This window comes from Dermacentor variabilis, chromosome 10 (assembly GCF_050947875.1).
Source record: "Dermacentor variabilis isolate Ectoservices chromosome 10, ASM5094787v1, whole genome shotgun sequence".
NCBI lineage: Eukaryota > Metazoa > Arthropoda > Arachnida > Ixodida > Ixodidae > Dermacentor > Dermacentor variabilis.
The window spans coordinates 68,275,640-68,296,376 of NC_134577.1; the positions used below are offsets into that span (position 1 = coordinate 68,275,640).

Consider the following 20,737-nt stretch of genomic DNA (forward strand, 5'->3'; position numbering starts at 1 on the left):
CCTGAAAGAGCTGCGGAAATACGAATGGAGGGTAGCTCATTTTGCTTGTACTTTGAAATTTCTCTGACCCATAACTTGGGTTTGTGTGGGTCAGTTTTCATAATTCCTTTCGTTCTGTGTTCTATGTGCCCCGAGAACGAACTACAGGGGAGCTGCGAGCGCCGCTCGCGTGATGTCAAGGCACGGACTCGCTACTGTAGTCTGCTACAGTTCGGGTACAGTGACTATAGTTTGGGCGGTGTCCCTGTGCTTTCTGCGGTGTTTTCGTTTGTTCACCTTCGTTCTGTCTGCTTGTGTACTTATGACGCTTGTCTCAAATATATTTTTACGTCTTAATTCGCAAAAATTTATTCAAAGAGCTCATTTCTTAGACGACAATGCAGCTATCAAAGGCAACGCTACAGTGCCAGCCGAAGGAGCGCAGATCAGCCCATTGCAAATTTTTCATGCGCGGATCGACAACCGCAAAAACATAGCATATTAAGAACCCTTGTTATGATACCATAGCTGCCGCGGTGCAACAAGTATGTCACAAACGCTGGCTATATATGACAACTACGAAAATTACCTTGATTTTCATCCGCTAAAACAAGTTTGCTCAGGACGAGTGGTTCATGGTGTAATATCGAATTTTTGCATTTCTTCACAGAAACGCTCGGCAGTAACACAAGGACTTAACACTGCAGTTTAGATTCTACAAGCATCACTTGCTTCTTCATCTGCTTCTCAAAATTAGACAGTTCTTCACGTGTTTATATTAAGTGGCGGTAATTTGAAGTTAAGCATTAGTAATGAAGGCTTGCAGCTATTTGCAGAATACAAAAAGGAATGTATCAATATATATTCCCTTTTCTGTGCTACACGTTGAACTCACTTGAGAAATTTACTGGTGCTTGTTGCTTGAGGAATGTACATGACGAATCTGTTTGGCGAACTGGCACAGGCTGCTCGGCCCAAATTTTTTTGTGAAATATGTCTTTTGGACCGTATGGTTGCAGCCAGAAAGAATTCGACGTGTCAATCATTCGTAGTATGAGACATATTGAAGGTAGCATAATTCCCCGGTGGAGGGTCAAAAATCAAGTGATATATGTAAGGCTTGTGCTGTTTTCTTTATAAAGGTTTGCGAGGTTCTCTATTATGTACTGATGAAACGAATAGTTCTCTGTTTGTATAATTAAACAACGCTGGATTGAGCCATGGTGAGGCAGAAGGTGCTTGAATTTTCCTTCTCTAGGCAATCTAAGCTGCGCTGTAGTAGCTCGAGAATACTTTAGGCATTCCAGTTGGCGCTGTAAGCAATGCTTTCTGGTTTCAATTCGAAGTGGCAGTGAACTGATGGGTTTGTGAAGAATGGGTGCCTCGCCATACCGACAGTCGGGTGCTACCGTTGCATGAGGGGTGTGCCATATTGTCGATAAAGGCTACTGAGGGCCATCATGAAACATTTCATCGCTTGCAATTGATTGGCTCTCGATCTTAACCATGAAACTTTTCTCTCAGGTGATTGCTACTATGACATTTGTGAATTAACTACGTAAATACTCTACATGACGTGCCGTCGAGTTAGCAGCAATGAGCAATTCATTTTTTAGTGGCCTGTTTCATAGAGGCATGAAAGTAGCAGCAAATGTTTCCATAAGAAATGCGGGCCTAATTCTTTTACGCATTAATAAATGGCCATGCTTGACTAGAACAACTCACCAGAGTAATAAGAATCATGATGACAGCTTAGCTGGACAGTGTCTTTCTAACACGGATAACATGTTGACACCAGCCACCAAGATTTTTCTTCCATGTAAAATACAATGTCTCTCATAGCTAAAGACCAAGGGAATGTTAAGTCTTCAGCGAAGCATCATACACAACTTCGTGTATTGAATTTGCAGACATGCTTCTTAAGCAAAATTTATGGACAGACACGGCACATATATGCATCGTAAAACCAGTAGACCCCTTCAACGCTACATAGCTTGCCATATCCAAGCCGTAAATTTTCTCAACTCATGCGGTTTCGAAGAAGGAAATGTGGTTCAGGCATGGCAGCAGAAAGAAGCTGACATACCCTTCAATAAGTATGGCTCCAGCCATCCACACCCCAAGCATACACAAAGGGAATGAGCGCGCGCGGCAGCTGAGCGAGCCGCAGCAAGCGGCATCCTGGCGTCATGACGTCACTCGCGAGAGGGCACCACTCCAAATTCTCGCCACTATTGACATGCTGAGAATAGATCTAGAGGGAATATGGCTCCCTGAAAAAAAGCATTGCAGGGCCCCTTTGATTGAGCTGCATGCAGTTAAATAATTAAATGGGTTGCTTAATGAGCTTACATTCTCGTGTGAAGGTGTTTCTACTGTCTACTCACCATCCATAGTTAGTGAGAGGCTTGGCATCTGAATTGACATCTGCACACACTAAGTGCAGTTGTAGTGATGACTAGCTCTCTGTGCTGTTTTCATACTGTGAACACTATAGCAAAATCTTCCCCCTTAGGCCTTAGAGTTTCCTACTGTATTACCTTATTTACCCGCATAATAGGCATACTTTTTTTCAGGAAATCCGGCTCAGTGGTCGGGGTGCGCCTATTACACAGGGTACAATTTATGAAATTTTTTCAAATCGCATTCTTGTGCTTTCAATTTGAACATATGTCAGGAATAAGGCTACTCTCACATAATTTGCCAATAAATCCAGTATAAAAGAAAACTAAAAGCTAACTACTTACCTCTTAATGAACAGGCGAGAGTCGTCGACTGCACACACACGTAAAATTTATTAAGACATGTCATGGATGCTCCTCTCCTTCCCCTATTCGTAGTCCAAGTCGGAGAGAACATACTCATCACAGCCGAGTGGAGACTCGTCGTCTTTGTCCGAACTCCGCAACATGTCGTCTTCACTTGCATCCAGTGCGTTGGAGATCCTGGTTTTCTTGAAACTTTTCCTGACGACGTAATCTGAGATCCCTTGCCATGCTTCCGCAACCCATCCGCACAACATTTCCATAGGCGGCCTCTTAATTTTGCCACCTGTAGTTAGTTGATGCTGCCCTCCAGCCATCCAATTAGCGTACAGCCTTCGAAGGTTGTCCTTAAAAGGTTTACTTAAGGACACATCCAAAGGCTGCAGTACCGAAATGAGGCCTCCTGGAATCACGGCAATATCCATGCGCAGCTCTGACAACTTCTCTCGTACAAGTTCTACAAGGTGCTCGCGAAAACTGTCCAAAACGAGCCTGGCCGGATACAACAGGCCGCTGGCCCCAGTCTTGACCCAGTCCACCATCAACTCCGCGGACATCCAACCTTTCTCCTGGACCCTCACGTTGATGTCTTGAGGGAAATTTCCCTTTTGGAGTGTCTTCCTCTTAAAAATAACATAAGGCGGTAGTTTGCGCCCATCCGCAGTCACTGCCAATATCACAGTGCATCTTTCTTTTTCCATGCCAGATGTTCTAATAAGCACACTTCGTGCACCTTTCTCCTCTACAGTAATATTTCCCGGCATGTCGAAACAGAGGGGGGTCTGATCTGCATTCCCAATCTGGGATAAAATGAAGTTCTTTTGCTGCCAGAGCGATATAACAAAACGGTGAAACTCCAGTACTTTGTCCTCGTATGCTGAGGGCAAGTGCTGGCACAACGTCGTGCGCCTTCTTAGGGTAAGTCCATGGTGTTGCATGAAGTGTGTTGTCCATCCGGAGCTTGCCTTGAAATCTTTTGCTTCGGTGCCCTGCGCTCTGGCAATTCTGTGTGCCTCAGTCCGCACTATGTCGAGAGACACTGCGCAACCGTCCTGTCAAAGGCCCCGTATGTGTTGAATGAGTTGCTCCTCCACTTGTGGATACTTTCCGGACTTTGCACCGCGGAAGGCCCGTCGCAACTTCTTGGTGGCCTGAAGTTTTTCTTGCTGACCTCGCCAATAGCGAATGCTGGTTTCTCCGACACTGAAATTTCTGCTTGCAGCACGGTTCCCATGCTCGAGTGCATACTGCACAGCTTTCAGTTTGAATGCAGCCGTGTAGCTGCCATACTTGCCCATTGCGGAACACGTGACTACACGAACCGCACGCCACTTGCAAAATAGTGAGATGTGTGTGTGTGTGTGTGTGTGTGTTTTTTTTTTGGTCTTTTCTTTGCCTCTGTGGAGCATTGATGGCGATGGCACTGTCGTTTGTGTCAAGTCTCCCAGCTTTCCGAGCGGCCTCAGCAAAGGTAGCGAAAAGCTTACATCAGCGCTGTGGTTTGGAGGCGGGGGAGGGGTCATCGATGGTTGATGGAAGAACTATTTTTCACTCGTTGATGCGTTTTTTTTTTTTTTTTCGTTCTTTTTTTTTTTTTTTTTTTCTACGGCTGCGTTAGGTTGTGCTCGCTGGCTTCGCAGCGGTTCGGGGAAGGGGGTATCGGTAGTTAACGATGGTTAACTGAAAAACTGGCTTTCGCATGTTGTATGTGCCGTGGGTCCTCAGCAGCTGCGACGGCAGCAACACTAATGAGGGCTAGTAGTCAGCTCAGCAAATACGTTAATAAGCTTGTGTTGTGGAATGTGCGTGCATGTTTTTTTGTTTGTTTGTTTTTTTCACCTTAGATGGAAGGGGAGGAGGGCGTCGGCTTGCGATCGTGTAAATACGGTACTGATCACAGTGCCATGTTCAGGGTGCACCTTTTATGTGCGGAAATAAAAAAAATCTGATTTACCGCGACCAAATTGGGGGTGTGTCTATTATCCGAGTAAATGCGGTACGAGGAAGAACCAAATCAGTGTAACCTGTTTGAAGAAAGCATCGCCGAGCCATTTAAAGGTGGGAAAGATGGTAGAGAACAGAGTATGTTAGGCTGCACAGTTGACATAAGAATGAAGCATATGCACTGCAGAGTGATGGCAGGACTAAGAAACCTGTATGACTCGTATGAAGCAAACATAAAATGAAGCTAAGGAAAGCAATGTGCAATAAATGATCTGCTGTCATGACTATTAGTGGCACTGGCTAACAATACCAAAATCAGATCTTATACACATTCACAAATACGCATCAAAGTAGATGGGAGAACAGTGATTGATGTAGCTCAGTTGGTAGATCACTGCACAGTAATGCGGGAAATGTGGTTCTGGCCCCCACCGGCGTCAAGTTGTCTTTTTTTGTTCGCTTTCATTTCCCTGTGTCTCATAATTTCGACATTTCAGTGAGATATCTGACGTAATTTCTCCTGTGAATTCCTTGAGTTTTGTGGGTTCAAAAGAGACGGATGCAAACAAACAGGAGGGTGAGCGCTCATCCTGACATGTTCTTGCTTTTGATTTTTTTTAAACATTCGTGCTTGTGTCAAAAAATGATGGCAACGCCAAGTAGCTGAATCAGTTATGCTTTAATTGACATCATGGTCTGTTGACATTGTGTGATGTGTATAATGAAAAAAATCAAGCCCCATGATTCGTCTTCTTATTCTTCACATCAGGATAGTAATTTTGTTATCAGGGAACTGCAGAGATCCATGGGAATACACATACGAGGGAAATTTGCATGGTCATCGAAGATGGCAGGTCGCACCATTGGAGTCTGAAGTCCACAAGCAGGCACTAAACTAATAGTTGTGGCTGTCTAGGTTACAGTACGTTAGCGGACCAAGGTATATGGCTGATCTGATTACAGTGTTTCATTCTTAAGGCGGCGAGGGGAAGCTTCGCTGCTTGTTGTACAGATGGTGTACATTCCACTTTATTCAGTGCCAATTTCCAAGGTTCCTCTGAGGTGCTAGAGGGCACTGTGGTGATGTTCGGCCACAGCTCTTTTGTCCTAGTTAATTTCATCCGCACCTGCACTTGCTGGCAGTCTTCCTTATGGAACAAGAGGAACAAGTTTTTTCACAACTGGAGAGTCTTCGATCTGAAAAGGGGTTCCAGTGGCTCATGTTCAGCTTCTTATAGTGGCCAGAATGGCAGCCTGTCAGCTGTTAACTCACTGTGGTAGCTTAGTGTGAGGGTAGCTTAGCATGGTGTTGTTTTGCTGAGCTCGATCTCTCGAATTCTATCCCTGTCGTAGCAGCCGCATTTCGATGGGGGCTTAATGCAAGAACGCTTGTGTATCTGGATTCAAGTGCACATTAAAGGGACCGTAAAGGAAAGTATTAGGTGAATTTGTTAGGTTATCTGTCTAGAAGTCTATCATGGTTTTCTGGGCTCTAATATGTGACTTTGTTCCATAGAGCACTGTCACTGAAAGTCCTTCCACTGCTCACCAATTAAAATTGGCCACCCCTTTCTCAACTCACATCCTCTCAGCTAACCACCCACTTCGGCTCGCTCTATACATGAACATTAAGGCTTCTTGCTTTCCTTGCTACTCCCTCTCTCACAGCGCTCTGTGTGGGCACTCTTTTCTGCTGCCCTTCGTTCGCTTGTACACATCTTATCTCCAGCTAGGTGCCCTGATGTCACGACCAGTGGCGTAGCCAGAAATTTCATTCGGGGGGGGGTGGGGGGGCTCACATTTCAACTCAGCCTGATCCTTGTAGAATTTGTCGAGGAGTCAAATACATCAACGATAACTGTAGTGCGATTGCCAAAGATGCTGTAAACGAATTGTTAAGCTCTACGCACTGCAAGACATGTAAAATATGTATTTTTTTCATAAAAGAATATATTCGTATGTCCCAAAAAATTGTGCCAGAAATAACTGATATGAGTACTTCCACCTTTTTTGTCTATTTAAAAGAAAATATAAAAAAAAATTTGGAATATATTAATTCGTAACCAGCAAAGGTGTGCATGCCACTCATGAAAAATGCGAAGCCATGAAATGAACAAATTGAGGACAAATACTTCAATTAAATTTTGTAAATCAAGAACCTTCTTTACATTTTTCTACCTTGCAACGGCAAGGGAAAAATCTCAATGGCGCTGTCTTCTGTTCCAATGTTTTGCGCAGGAGCAGCTGTCCCTGGTCGCGTATTGTGAGTAATAGCACCAAAGTTATAATTTCAATGGAGAGTGTATATAAAAAGCAGGAGTTCCGCAATATATACACTAGAAATGCGAAGATACAGCTTGATAAAGGGCAAGAAGGTGTCACTGGAAACAAAGTTCATTGCATGCGTACACAAAAGCTCGCAACGAGATATCTATATATATGCATCAGTCTCCAATAAATCTACATATCTAAACAAAAGCCACTTTATATGATGCATCAAACAAGGGGAATAAGCAAGTCGCGCAATCCCAAAATCCTGAGCTCCCTCCCCCCTCCTCCATTCTCTCCCATGCATCGCGCGCGACGAAAGGCGGCGCACTTCTCCGCTTTTCTCCCTTGCGCACACAAGACTGATTCACCATCGTCGGCTCACCTATCTCCCCTCCCCCCTACGCTTTCACTCGCACGTACAGCTTAAGTCGTGCGGTGACGACGTTATCGCCCTTGAAGTTTTATCGATAAGCGCGAAAAGAAGCACCGACCAAGATAACTGCAAATTAATGACGTTTCGGCTCCCCACACGGGAGCCTTGTCCACAATGAAACCGATAACAGATATACAACGTATTTAAGTGCGTTTCAGTACGTGACGCAAGCAGCGAGCGTACACCGTCAGAAGTGTCCCGTCATGCCTATTCAGCGTGTGCGTCGTGGTCTGTATGTGCAAGGATTCTCGATGCAGGCGTGATGCAAGCTTCTTTTCCTTGGCCAGGACACGTGCACTTGTCCAGTCAGTATTGTGGCCTGTAGATTCCATATGTTCAGCAAGGGCACTCGAGGCCACGTGCCGTTTCTTGACGTCATACCCATGCTGTTTCACATGTTTCTTGAAGTCACCTGTCTGGCCAATATTCTTGTAATCACTGTTCTCGCATGTTATGGCGTAGACTACACCGAGGAAATTTCCCTGTGTCAATTTATCTTTTACGTTTACTAAAACGTTTCTTAGTTTGTGGGTTGGCACATGCGCAATTTTGACGTAATACCTGCGCATGATATGAGCGATGGCCTCATTTGTGCCAGGGACATGTGGAACGGCAGTTCACTTCTTCGGAGACTACGTAGAACTCCTGCGTAGACTACGTGTCACTCCCAGCCTCTCTTTCTGGGAGTGACACTCCTTTCTCTACCGAGGACGAAAAGGACGGAGGGTAGCCACAGGTTCTTATATATTCACAGATGCTCCCGATATCACGCGTGCAGTCCTCCTGTCTTGTGCAAACGGTTTTTGCTCGCTGGAACAGTGTAGCAGGAACAGACATTTTGCGTGAAAGCAGATGTACCGACTTGAAATTCAAGTACCGGCCTGTATGTGTGGGCTTCCTGTAGACATTGAAAGAAAGGCCAGAGTCACCGCGCTTGACAATAACATCAAGAAATGGTAGACAACCGTATACTTCTTGCTTGACAGTAAACTGAATCGCCTGTTCCACACTGTTAAGACGAGAAGTAAGCCAGCGAGAGTATCCTTGTGAATTATGCTGAAGCAATCATCTACATATCCCAAGAAAACCTTTGGAGAAGAGGTAAAAGATGCAAACGCCTGACGTCCTCCATGACCAGATTCACAGCAGAAACCGGTATAGATGCACTCATAGCTGTAGCACACGTTTGCAGGTAAAAATTCTGTTGTAAGAGGAAGTATATATTCGACAAACAGAACTTAAAGAGACGGGACAGGTCTGAAACGTCAATTGGAGACCTATCGGGCAGCCACCCGCCAGCGTCGAGGGCAGTGGTGCAAACCTTTACAGCCAGTTTTACTGGAATGCTTGTGAATAGTGACTTCACTTGAAATGAGACCATGACGTCATCATGAGCAGCAACAACATGCCGTATCTGTTCAATAAAGTCACCAGAATTGCATACTTGAGTGCCGCTTTTTCCAACGAGTGGTGGCATGATGCGCTGCAAAAAACCAGAAAGCTTGTACAGAGGTGATAGAGTGTATTCAACAATGGGCCCCATAAGAACGCCTTGCTTGGGTTTGTGTATCTTTGGTAGGCCATGAAGTGCAGGAGCTTATCCATTGTGACAAAGTAGCCGGTAATAGAGTGACTTATGCTGGGGTGGGGGGCCAAATGGAAGTCGTCAGCTAGAAGCTTCTGGAAGTCCCTTTGCAGTTTTCCTGTTAGATCACGTGTCAGGCGACTATAGGTATTGGCGTCACTAACCAGTGCCAGCATTTTTTTTTAGTGTAATCACCACTATCAAGCAAAACAGCTGCGTTACCTTTGTCAGCCGAAAGAATGACAATGTCAGGATTGCTTCGAAGCCGGTCGATAGCCTCACGTTCCTCTAGCGACAGCGTGGAGTTTGAAGAAGCGTTTGGAGCCTAGAAGGCACGTTACAACACGCGTACGAGCTGCGTCACGTCTAGTATAGTCGACTTGTCTTAGAGCCTTTTCAACAGCACAAAATCAGCTACTTCGTATCTCGTGGGGGCCCTGTGCTAAAGTTCAGACCAAGGCTCAGAACAGAGTTCCGCTTTGTCAGGTTTATAGGAAGAAAGATTGTGTACAGCCTCTCTTGGTAAATTTCGGGACGGACCATTTCAGGATGGTCACAGCCTTTCCAGCTTGGCATGGTGCATGACGTGATTATTTCGTGTTCCCGCGCTTGCTTGAAAGTTAGCGTGTAGCTGAATTGAAGCGAATTCGGCAGGGTACAGGAACTCTAGTCGGCAACGGTCATAGAAGGTATCATTTTTGAGCATACAGACCTTGCACTCCGATATTCTTGCTTGTATTAGTAGTCCTTCAGCCCTTGAAATCACGCAGTCTTCCCGCGTTTATTCAACATGTATTTTTCCGGCCAAACAGGCTATCGTCAAACTTTCAATTTCAGCTCTTGGAGTTTACACGGAACATGACGGCGACAGCCACGGCAGCAATGCGCCTGAAGTGTTTGTATACTTGCTATCGCAGTAATATAATAACATCAGAGTCCTATGGCCCCTCACTTTTCGGAAAAGAAGAAGAGAATCGAACTTTCGCCATGCAACAATTTGCGCACCGCAACAATGTCTTTCTTTCTTTTGAGGGGCGGGGGCACCAAAATGGAAAAAAAAAAAAAAAAACGCTAAGGAAAGCATGTTGGCCACAATCAAATGCCTACTTTGGGCACCTAATGTGGTTACCCAAGGAATATTGGAGGAAATGTGAGACGCTTGGTCCACAGAGCCATACGCATACTGCTCGGTACCCTACACCGGCGAGATAAAAGACGTTCCGGCGAGGGTGCAACAACATCAAAGTGAAGGTGATGTTCTCAACCCAAGGCTTTGCAATCCATCGAGTCCCCACAGTGATGGCGCCAAGCGAGCATTGTTTATTTTTCTCGTCTGCTAGCCAGAAAGTGTTCAAAACTGGCAGGCCAAAATCCAATCGGCCCGAGAAAGACGAACCCGCACCAAAGTGCGCCGCGGGATGGTGGGGCAACAGGAGAAAGAACGCATGCGTTCTGGCTGGCTCTGGTAGCCCGCTGGTAGCGAGAACAAGAAAATTGAAGAGGCTGAATGTGTCCTCGCGGGTAAACGTCAAAGCGGAAAAAAATAAATCGGAAAGTAGTTACATTTGTTGGCTTTACTGCCTTGACATCGATGCTTTGGCGCAGGTGAAAAACATGTTGACATTCTTTTCTGCTACATGACGGTGCAAATGAACCGCCACAACACTTCGTCTCATAGGACCTCACTGCATGCTTTGCCCACTTGTGTGATAGCATGTTAATTTGGCTTTGTCTCATTGTATGGTCCGATGTACGACTTTAGAAAATTCAGTGCACTTTTGGTATCAACTTTTGGTGCTCCACGACAGGTAATGCCCCTCTGGTTTTCCATCTTCATCATTTTGTCATTCACAAAAGCTCTGTTCATGCAACGTATGAGGAATTTGTTATTATAGAAGCCTAGTCTTTCAATCTAGCTTGATTTTATATTTTCGTTTAGTGTCTCAGCAAAGAATGCCAGGGGGTCAAAATTAATCTAAAGTCCCCCGCTGTGGTGTGCCTTATATAATCATATTGTGGTTTTTGCATGTAAAAGATCAAATAAAAAATTTATTTTCTTAGTTGTTGAAGCATGTGCTTTGAGACGTCTGCACCACGAGCTTTGTAGGCTATATTACGGCTTTGCCGAGTGGGCTGGTGACACTAAGCCGCCTTGTTGCCACACATTTTGACTTTGCAAGGAAGTCAGAAGAGGGAAATAGCAAGCCTGGCTTCCTGGATGGCATGTAGCTAGTTGAGGTCATGGCAAATGCGAGTTTAGCAGCTAAACTGGAGACAAGGGAAAGAAAAGAGATGAGGACATCCTTGTCTCTCTTTTCGGTTTCTCATCTCCACCATGCTGCTCTTGCCTGGTCTCGCAAATCCCCCATATTCAAGAAGTCATGCCACAGGCCTCACTTCCCTTGTGCCCTTATGATAGCGGTTTATACAGAAAGGCGATGTGGACCAAGCATCTTGGCAAATGTTTTTTCTCTCTTTCTCCAGTTCAGCTGGTAAACTTGCCTTAGTTTGGTGACCAGTAGCGCCCGTTGCAAGAGTGGCTTACTGGGGCTTGGCAGGCATAGGTTGGCATACCCACTGGCAGGCACACACATATCCATATTTGCTCCACGTTTACTTAAAAACAGTAAATAGAGCTTTAGTGAGGGACAAAGGGTGTGGGTGAACAGGAGTGACTGCTTCTGAGTTTGAGTAGATGCGAGTATAAATATACAAGTGCCGGCTAACAGTGGTACTAATGAAAGTTGGTGAAGTTGAGTGGAAGCAAGTATCAACATGAGTGTCGGAGAGCTTGATAGAATGTATGTATGTGAGCAAGTGCCAGCAAATCGGGGTTGTGGTTTTGGCACATAAGAACTCCAAAATTAATTTTATTTTAATTGTCTGTCGCTATACATGACTGCAGAGCATGAGGTATCAGCAGTTTATAGAAAAGTGTACTGGCCCACAATGGTGTCTCTTGAGTATGAAAGGGAGTGTAGTTGCTGCTAACATGATGGACGTATACGGTTTTTTCAGGCTGTCCGAGTTGGGATTCCATGTTGGCCAGAGAGTGCTGGACCTCCTTTTCGTCCGCGAAAAGAACTACAAAAGGGAAACCAAACTCCTCAACATTCTGCTGTTCGTAAAGTCATCCGTGTGGAAGGTAACATACTGGCCGCGACAGGTGTGGCCTTCTCCGGCTAAACATAGGTTGTAGTCTCGGTTCTACACCCTGGTGGCTGCTTTATAATGGCGGCGGGATTCAAAAACATTTGTGTATGTTAGGTGCATGTTACAAACTGCTGGTTGGTCAGTCAAAAGACTGCTTGTGTGCAGCTTGAATACTTAAGTCACTGTGGCTTAATTACTTTTTCAGGTAACTTTGTAAGTTGCGAATAGTACTTCTTTAGAGAATAATTACTGCTCTAACTCATTGCTTTTTGGTAGTAACATGTGCACATAAAGTAAGTTGCTTGCAATTTACTTTTCTAAGCTACTCTCATCTCTTCTGCTGGAATTTTTCAGTGGCAGTTTGTCCTGAAAAACGAATGCAAGCTGTACAATTAGAATTGCTAAAGCTGTCTCCTTTTGAGGGCAAGTGTGGCATTACGATAACTCTCAAGTGTCCCCTAGGAATATATGACTTTCAAGTTACTTGAAAGTAGCTCGATCTTAACGCCAGTGATTGGTATTCTACTGAAGTACTTTTTAAAATGCAGTGGTAATACTTAGTTACTTTTGTGCCTGATACTCTAACGAAAGCTGAGGGCTTTTTCTAAGGGACTTCTGCATGTCTGATCGATAGTAATCTAGGGCCTTTCGCATTGGTGTCTGTCATAGCGTGCGTTCCTTTGTGGTGTTAAAGTTTACCCTGCAATTTTTTCAATTTCTATGTTTCTAACCCCTTTTTCTAATGAGTGGGCAGACCTTATGCCACTTCCGGTAGCAGTTTATTTATTTATAGTAATTCATTTCAGTAGCCTCTGGGCCAAAAGGGCATTAAACGGGAATAGATCCAATGTGCTCATAAAAATCACAATGCAAAAACTTTGTTACATATATTTCACAGGCTGCTTTTTCCCTTCTATTGCTCTCTAATTTATGCGCATGTTTTCAAACCAAACAGCTAATAATCATAACCCTGTAGTTTCATTTGATTGGCTAAGTTCAAGTTGGTTGCACATTCCCAGCATCAATGTTGCACCTGTGTGGTTCCTATTAGACTGCGTATTGTATTCCCATATATTTTTATACCTGCAAGGTCTCCCGAACTTTTTCTAAATATATTGAATTAGACCTTGTTATACGATTTCACAAATGTTGCCTCAAGTTTTACAAAGCTGAAATTCTGTTCGTGAAAATGTCTTACCCCTTTGACCGCCACTCCCGAGTATATTCATTTTGTCACTTCAGCGCGTACCCTGCTTTTCAAGAAGCAACTCGTGCAAAAATGAACATTGTGTACTTGCTGTGCCATCTATAGAGAGGTTGTAAAAATGCCTAATCTTGTATGTTGAATTTCTAATAGCAGGCGCAGCAAACGTCTGTGCTCTGTCGCTCTGTCCCAACAGGACAGCCGTTGTAAAACATCGTGGCAGGTCTGTCTGCACTTTGATACACGAAGGGATTTGTAAACTGTTGATGAATTCTTTGTCGGAAGAAAGTGACAACAAAAAAACTTTCTTTGCAGCAGTAAATGTCCACTGAACTATCACGCGAAAAATAAAAAAGGAAAAGAAACGGTAGTCCAGGTGTTAATACAGCTCTTTGAAAGATATTCGGTGGTGCAAGATTGCAAAAAAAAATGTGAAAAACAAATTTGTGATACTACTTGTGTCATCGTTTTGTAGCAGCACAGGACGCCATATACCATAGGGGTACGTGCTTCAAGCAAGTTTATTTAGGCAAGTTTCTGAAGCAGCTGAAATCGGGAGCAGCACAGTCTCCAGAGGAGTCGTCATAATCTGAAAACAGTGCACTGCTTTAGAATTGATGCTGATCCAAGTTGGCCACTGCATGTGTGTGCTCTGTCTGAAGGTTAATCATCATTAATAGAGGGCACTTGTACCCCACAATAGGTATGCTACTTCAGAGGAAGCTTTAGCTCGGGTGCTTTTATCTAAATGCATGTAAAAGGAGAATTTGTTTTTCTCAGCAACCACTGCGCCAAATTTGGCTAGGTTTGTTGCATTTAAAAGAAAAACTTAAAATCTAGTGACCGTTGGTTTCGAATTTTTGAATTAGGTTGTCAATTTTTTATTAAAAATTGGCAAAAATCGAAAATTTTTAGAGAACGAAACTATAGAGTTTACGATTCTGTAACTCTGCAATGAAAAATAATATCAATTCTGGGAACTGCATCTAGTAGTACATTTAAAGCGGACAAAATTGATATGTTACACATGAATCTAAAAAATTTAGTAATATGGAAATACAGCTTTTGCAGAACCCTTGTACATAACGTAACAAATTCACTTAAAATGTAAAATGACATATAGAATTTATCCGCTTTCGATGGTCTAATGGATGCCGTTTACAGAACCCAGATATCTGTTCTTGATGCAGAGCTATTAATTTGTAAACTTCGTGCTTCTATTTTTTCAAACTTTCGAATTCTTTAAAATTCTGTTAAAAAATCCAAGCCCTAAATTGAAATTCTTCTTCCAACAGTCACTACAATTTAACTTGCTCTCTCAAATGCAACAGCTTTCATTAAAATCGATCCAGGGGTTATCTCAGAAAAGCGTTTTAAGTTTTACATGTATTTGAATAGGCCGCATCGGAGTTGGGCCCGAGCTAAAGCTTCCTCTTAAGGCAGACTATTTGAAAAATTGCAGGCTATTCCCCCTCCCCCATTCTGGTCTTATCACTGCGGGACTTTTTTTTTTTTCTAATTGTCTTGTTTGCAGGTTGGCAGGTAGGGTCTTGGCTTTATTGGGTGTGGTACCACGGGATGTACGTTGTTCCAAAATCTCAGCTTTGTCATTCATCGTGCTGTAAAACAGCGCACTGCAAACACAAGCAGTGCATTTGACGAGAAGATTGGCATCCTGCCGCTTGTGAAGGTATTGCAGCAAGCCAATGTGAGCATTCTTCTTTTTTTTTTTTTTTTCTTGCTCTGCAGACTCTGTTTGGAAAGGAAGCTGACAAGCTCGAGCAGGCCAATGATGATGACAAGACCTGTATCCTTGGCTCTTCTGCGTTATATTCTGTAAGCTGTACTTCGTGATAATCCCTGACAAGCCTTGCCGATTTTAACTTGCAGCCGTAACAAAGGGCTGCTACAGAAATGTGCTTTGAGGCGAAGAGGACACAATTCTTCTGTACTCGCTGAAATATTAATTAGTATTACTGTGCAGAAACGTCAAATGCGAAAGTGAGGCTTTGTTAGATAAGTTTTTCAGAGAGCCACAAAATGTAGGAAGTCCAAAGGGAGAAATTATCTGCCCAAGACTAGCATGTGGCTACAAGGGAAGCCCACGCATGTTTCTTAAAAGAAAGCTTTGCAGTTGAGGAAAATTAATTCTGTTTAAGAGAGTCTATATTTTCGTTAATTTCACACTACTAGACAGATTGCCAGAAAAAAAAAGGGAGCTCGAAGATCCACTTGTTGAATTGAGTGCGAAAACCCCAGCACTGGTACGCCAGTGTGACGTCGAGGATTTCAAAGCATTTCTGTCATATTTTGGCCGTTGTGACTCGGTAAATGTTCCTGCAACTTGCCAAGTTATTTCCTTGTTTCTTTTAAAATACAATACAATAAAACTTTACTGATAATAAATTGACTAGGTCTTATAGCAGACACTGTCAAAACCCATGTCGCTGCAGACTGGTGGGAAATGTTCAAGGGGACAACGCCACTCATCTTTTGTTTTTCTCTTTTCTTGTTTACCAAGCCTCTTCTAGCAGTAAAAGTAGATTTTGTAGTGATTTACTAGTACAGCTCAAATAATCTCTCTCTCTAGTGCCTCTAAACTAACCAAGGTAAGCTAGCAATTGACTAGCAGAACAATGTTGACTAAATTGACAACTCAAAGCACAGGAACAGTGAATTAGGAAATAAAAAAATTGGAGGCTTATCAAGGTTAAGCCCAGTGGATGCTTCGCATCCACTGGGCTTAACCTTAGCGTATCCTTAGCGTTTGGAGGCATCTTGACCGCATACACGCCCGGCGCAAAGACGCTGGCGTGGTTGCGGGCACAGAGACTGACGCGACGGCGGGCGCGCGCCGCTTCATCCCTGGCGTGACGTCACATATCACGTGATGCAGCGATGGTGGCGCCGCGACGGCGCGAACCGAAGCGTGGAGGCCTCCGCCGGGCGACGTCCGACGGCGCGATATGAGGCCCCATCTGCAGCCGGTGTGACGTCACATCATGTGATCTCACTTCAGGGTCAATGGTGGCCACCGCCGGGAGGCGACCGACGGCGTGATATGAGGCCCCATCTGCAGCCGGTGTGACGTCATCACGTGACGTCATGTCACGTGACCTACTTGAAGGTCACTTGAAGGTCAATGGTGGCCACCACCGTGAGGTGACCGACGGCGCGATATGAGGCCCCATCTGCAGCCTGTGTGACGTCATCACGTGACGTCATGTCACGTGACTCCACTTCAGGGTCAATGGTGGCCACCGCCGGGCGTCGCGCGAAGGCCCGAAACCTACGTTAAGATGCTTCGCATAAAACTGAGAAACCAGGAGGTTGCCATATGCTAGCCTCATGGTTAGCTCAGATGTTAGTGTGACTGCCTTAGAAAGTAGTTGATTCCAGGTTTGCTTCCTGTACCGGGCCAGTTTGTTTTCCTTAGTGGCAAAGCCTCCTTTCTGGGAAACCTGTGCAGGTTTCGTTTGTAGCTTTTTGCTAATCTCGGATGGGTGAGAATATCTTTTCCTTTCATGTTGCATACCTGCCAACCCTCCCAATTTGCCTGGGAGACTCCCGATTTTTTACTGAACTTTCCGATTGTACGATCACTGTCTTATATCTCCCGAAAAGTGGTCTCCATTCGCGCAATAGTGGTTTTTGCGAAACCAGCACCGTGGAATATACAGCCACATCGTAATCGTCAGCATCATCAACAACGGCTGCACTAGCACCATCGGTATCATCGACTAAGCAGCCGACTACGGTGCCTAGTAAGCCGACCAAAGCCAGAGCCAATGTAGCTCTGCATGCATGCCTTCATCCACGGTGCATCTTGTTGCTGCTGCTTGTGTGTATGATTAGTGTTGGCTAGGCTGTCTATGCGCATTGCACTATGTAAAGTTAGAATCCTCGTGTGCTTGATGCCATGGCGCTATCAAAGCCCAAGAAAAGGTATTTGCAAAAGTTCTTGCGATCTTATACTTCTGAATTTCCGTGCTTTTTGACATCAAGAAAAGGAAAGCATCTTGCATATTGTACAATGTGTGGATGCGGCGTCAGCATGTCTCGCGGTGTCAAAGGCAACTTGAAACGTCGTGTTTCCATGGCGAAGCATCAAAGTTATGTTCGCACCGCTGAGCAACAAGGCAACGTAGTGAACTTTCTCCGGGACAAGTTCGACGACAGTGTTATACGTGTGGAGTGCTTGTTTACGGGATTCCTCGTCGGAACACAACCTACCCCTTAGTGTCAGCGACTACGTTGGGGCCTCTTCTACGGAAAAGATTTCTGAAGTGCGATGAAATGAAGCGCTACGGACGTGGTCGCAATTCTAAAACGAAACTCTGAAGAATGCGGAGGTGGCCAACCTCAAACTTATTTCGCAGGCATCGCTCTCGAGTCTTCGTTTCTTTATTCAGAGTTTTCCTCAGCTGCTGCCCCGAGTCTGAATCTGCTAAAGACGCTTTAGATGCTCTCGAAGCTGAGTTTGCCACACTACAGATGCACAGTCTTCCAGAGGACATTCTGAATGAAGAAAGGTGGGACGTGCAGTGGTCTATGGTTGGAAAAATGAAAAACACTGATGGAAAATGTGTTTCACCGAGTTGCTAAGGTGATGCTGGATTTACACGTGATATCGCGTAGCAATGCAGGGTGTGGGGGGATTTTTAGCACGGCGCGAAAAACTAGGACTGAGTTCTGCTCATCAGTGTGCAACACAACCCTCAACACCTGCTGCTAGTGAAGGGCCGTCAGTCTGGACCATGTTCTGAGCAAAGCTACCCCGACGAATTTTTGAAGTGAGCAAAGTTTGCTGCTGCAAGGTCCTGCAAAAGGACTCATTGAACAGTGCCTGAAGGTTTGAACGAACCCCCCCCCCCCCTTTAGCGCGAATAAAAAGTCTCCTGATTTTTGATCTCGCCAGGTTGGCTGGTATGATGTTGCGTGCCTGTCGGTAAACATCCTCCTTTATTTATCAAAAGAAGGGGGATATATTTATCTAAAGCAAGATTTATGCAGTCTTGCTATCTGTTGTGTTTGCACATTAAAGTCCAGGCAAACACAAGTTTTTAAATGATTGATTTCAAGGACAATTGATGTAACCTCAGTCATTATCAGTAACAGGAGAGCAGTTCTGAAAACTGATTTAGTGACAGTGTGTGCAGATTCCAGAGGGAAGAGAGTTCTAGTGATCATTGGTACAGGTAAACTGTGCATTTGACTTTGCTGGTGCATGGAGAGTAAGGTGCTACAATTGACTCGTGATAAATTTCCCTTTTTTTTTTTCTGCTTTAAGCGTCTGAACTTGGATGATTGGGTATGTACATTGCGGCATAGGCCACGTGTTGGTCACAGCAGTTATCCACAGTGCACGGCTGTGCAGGGCTTTCCTGCGTTGTGCAAGCAACATCTCTTGATAAAAATTAATGATGAAAAATATTTGTTGCGTCTGTTGTGACGTGTTGGGGTGCCATCTCGCTACATCTTGAGAAAGTTTCACAGGGGCGCAACTCCCTGCTGGCTCACCGGTGAGTCACAATGCACCAGAGGAATATGACAAGGGACCTGCCGGTGGGTCATCATGCACAGGAGTTGAGCCTTCACAAAGTGCGGCCGTAGTGGACGTGCTACCAAGAATTGAAAGTGCAGCCAAGGAATTCGAGCAGCGTGTGTCGAGCACACTAAAGACACCGAAGAGAAGTATAAGTTTAGCTATAGCAGCAGTTCATGCTTTTACAGCATCAGGAGAGCTACCTACTAGAACCGTTAGAAGAGGCTTTAGAAACAAACAATTGAAAGAGAGATGGTACACCCCGCAACAGCTGGCTACGTCGTCAATAATTGTTCGTCTTCTCTGGCCTAGTTAATTGTTCATTGGTAAAAATGGAGCATATATTATAAATAAGCCAATGATTGAAATCGGCATGTTTCGAGAACTTTCACTCTGCTACAATGTCCCGTGTACGAGAAAACATTTTGAAATCCCCGACTTCATATGGGCAGACTGGTGCTTTGGTTTGAGGGCACAATTAAAAAAATGAGTTGGGCTTGGATTTCCTTGTCTTGTTAACAGTGTGCTGTAGCTGAATTAATAAAAATTAAGCTTTAAAATGTTTTATCAGTCGGAATTAGGTAGTGCTTTTGTTTAATGTCCCATTAACACCCGCTGCTCTTTCAACACTTGGTAAGGGTGTCTTGTGTGTTCAAGCTTCAGCATTTGGCTTGTATGTCAGAGAATGGATTGTATTGCAAATCCATTAGGGAGCTTTGTGCTCTAGCATTTGTGCAACTTTTAAAAAGTTAGATGTGGTCATATTGCTAACAGGCATCGCAAAAGGCTGTTATATTTTCAAAAGCTGTTGCTGTTGTAATGCCGGCAGCTAAGACTGCCTTTCAGTATGCCCTTTGATAGTTTTCTCAATTGCCCTGTGTTTAAGAAAGGACGATGTTAGAGCAATCTGAATTCTTTGGAGCAATTCTCCTTTACTGTTCACCAGACTACCTCATTGAAAAGGAGCCCCTAGTCACCAAGTTCATCTCGGTTCCCAAGGACAGAGGTGAGTGGCGTGATCAATCATTCATTCAATTGTTTATTCATACAATCAATACAACAGATACGTGGATATGTAAGCATAAAAAAGGAGGGCTCATAGCGCATAGCCACACGACACATGGGAAGCCGACAAACTACATCACAATGAAAGCGAGTTCTTGGCGCTGTTAGTAGATGCATAGTCTCTTGTCGAGCTTCCAGCATTGTTATTGGGCGCAATACACATTTTGGTAAGGTAAGGTGCTTGAGTGGTGTGGCCAAGTCTGCCTGTGCAATCTACAGCAAGTGCATATATATTTCACTAGCAGGGGTGGTCCATCTGTGCCATTTGCGCCATTTTGCTACACGTTGACTTGCCTGCTCCTGGCGGCGCCCACTTGAGTGTCATTTCTGCCAAGTGCACAAAAGCGCGGCATTTTCGCGTTTTCACGGCAGTGCAATGGGTTATGCAACCACAGTCAACAACCAGATTTCCCAACGGCCAATTTTAATTCGGATGCCTTCGCGGCACTGCCACGGTACCCCATTGAGTCAATTGATAAAACGTGTGAAACTTCCAGTACAACTTCATTTGGGCCGAATTGGTACATAATTCTGAACTTAAACTTACAGCGCAAACACCTAAGACGAACCACAAAAAGTGTGTGTCCTAGCTTCCTTTTGAAGTTAGTCTTAGGTCTTTGGACTGTAAGTTTAAGTTCAGAAGTGTGAAACTTCAGACGCAGAAACCCTTCGTGGTCTGATTTTCTGGACCTTTTGCCATGACCGCAGGTCCAGAATGTCATTGATCGAAGCCACCATGATTGCCGTTTTGATTATCTTGCCACCTCGAACAGGCACTCTACCACGCAGATCC

General features: G+C 44.5%; 1 protein-coding gene across 2 annotated transcripts in view; it reads left to right on the plus strand.

Moving 5' to 3' along the window:
• Window positions 1-20,737, plus strand: part of Trs31 (trafficking protein particle complex subunit 31) — a 106,578-nt gene that overhangs the window by 1,847 nt on the left and 83,994 nt on the right. For both annotated transcript variants that reach the window (XM_075672947.1, XM_075672945.1), the window contains exons 3-5: window positions 11,996-12,122; window positions 15,084-15,141; window positions 19,826-19,885. In XM_075672947.1, the coding sequence (XP_075529062.1) occupies window positions 11,996-12,122; window positions 15,084-15,141; window positions 19,826-19,885 (245 nt within the window). The remainder of the gene's footprint in view (window positions 1-11,995; window positions 12,123-15,083; window positions 15,142-19,825; window positions 19,886-20,737) is intronic.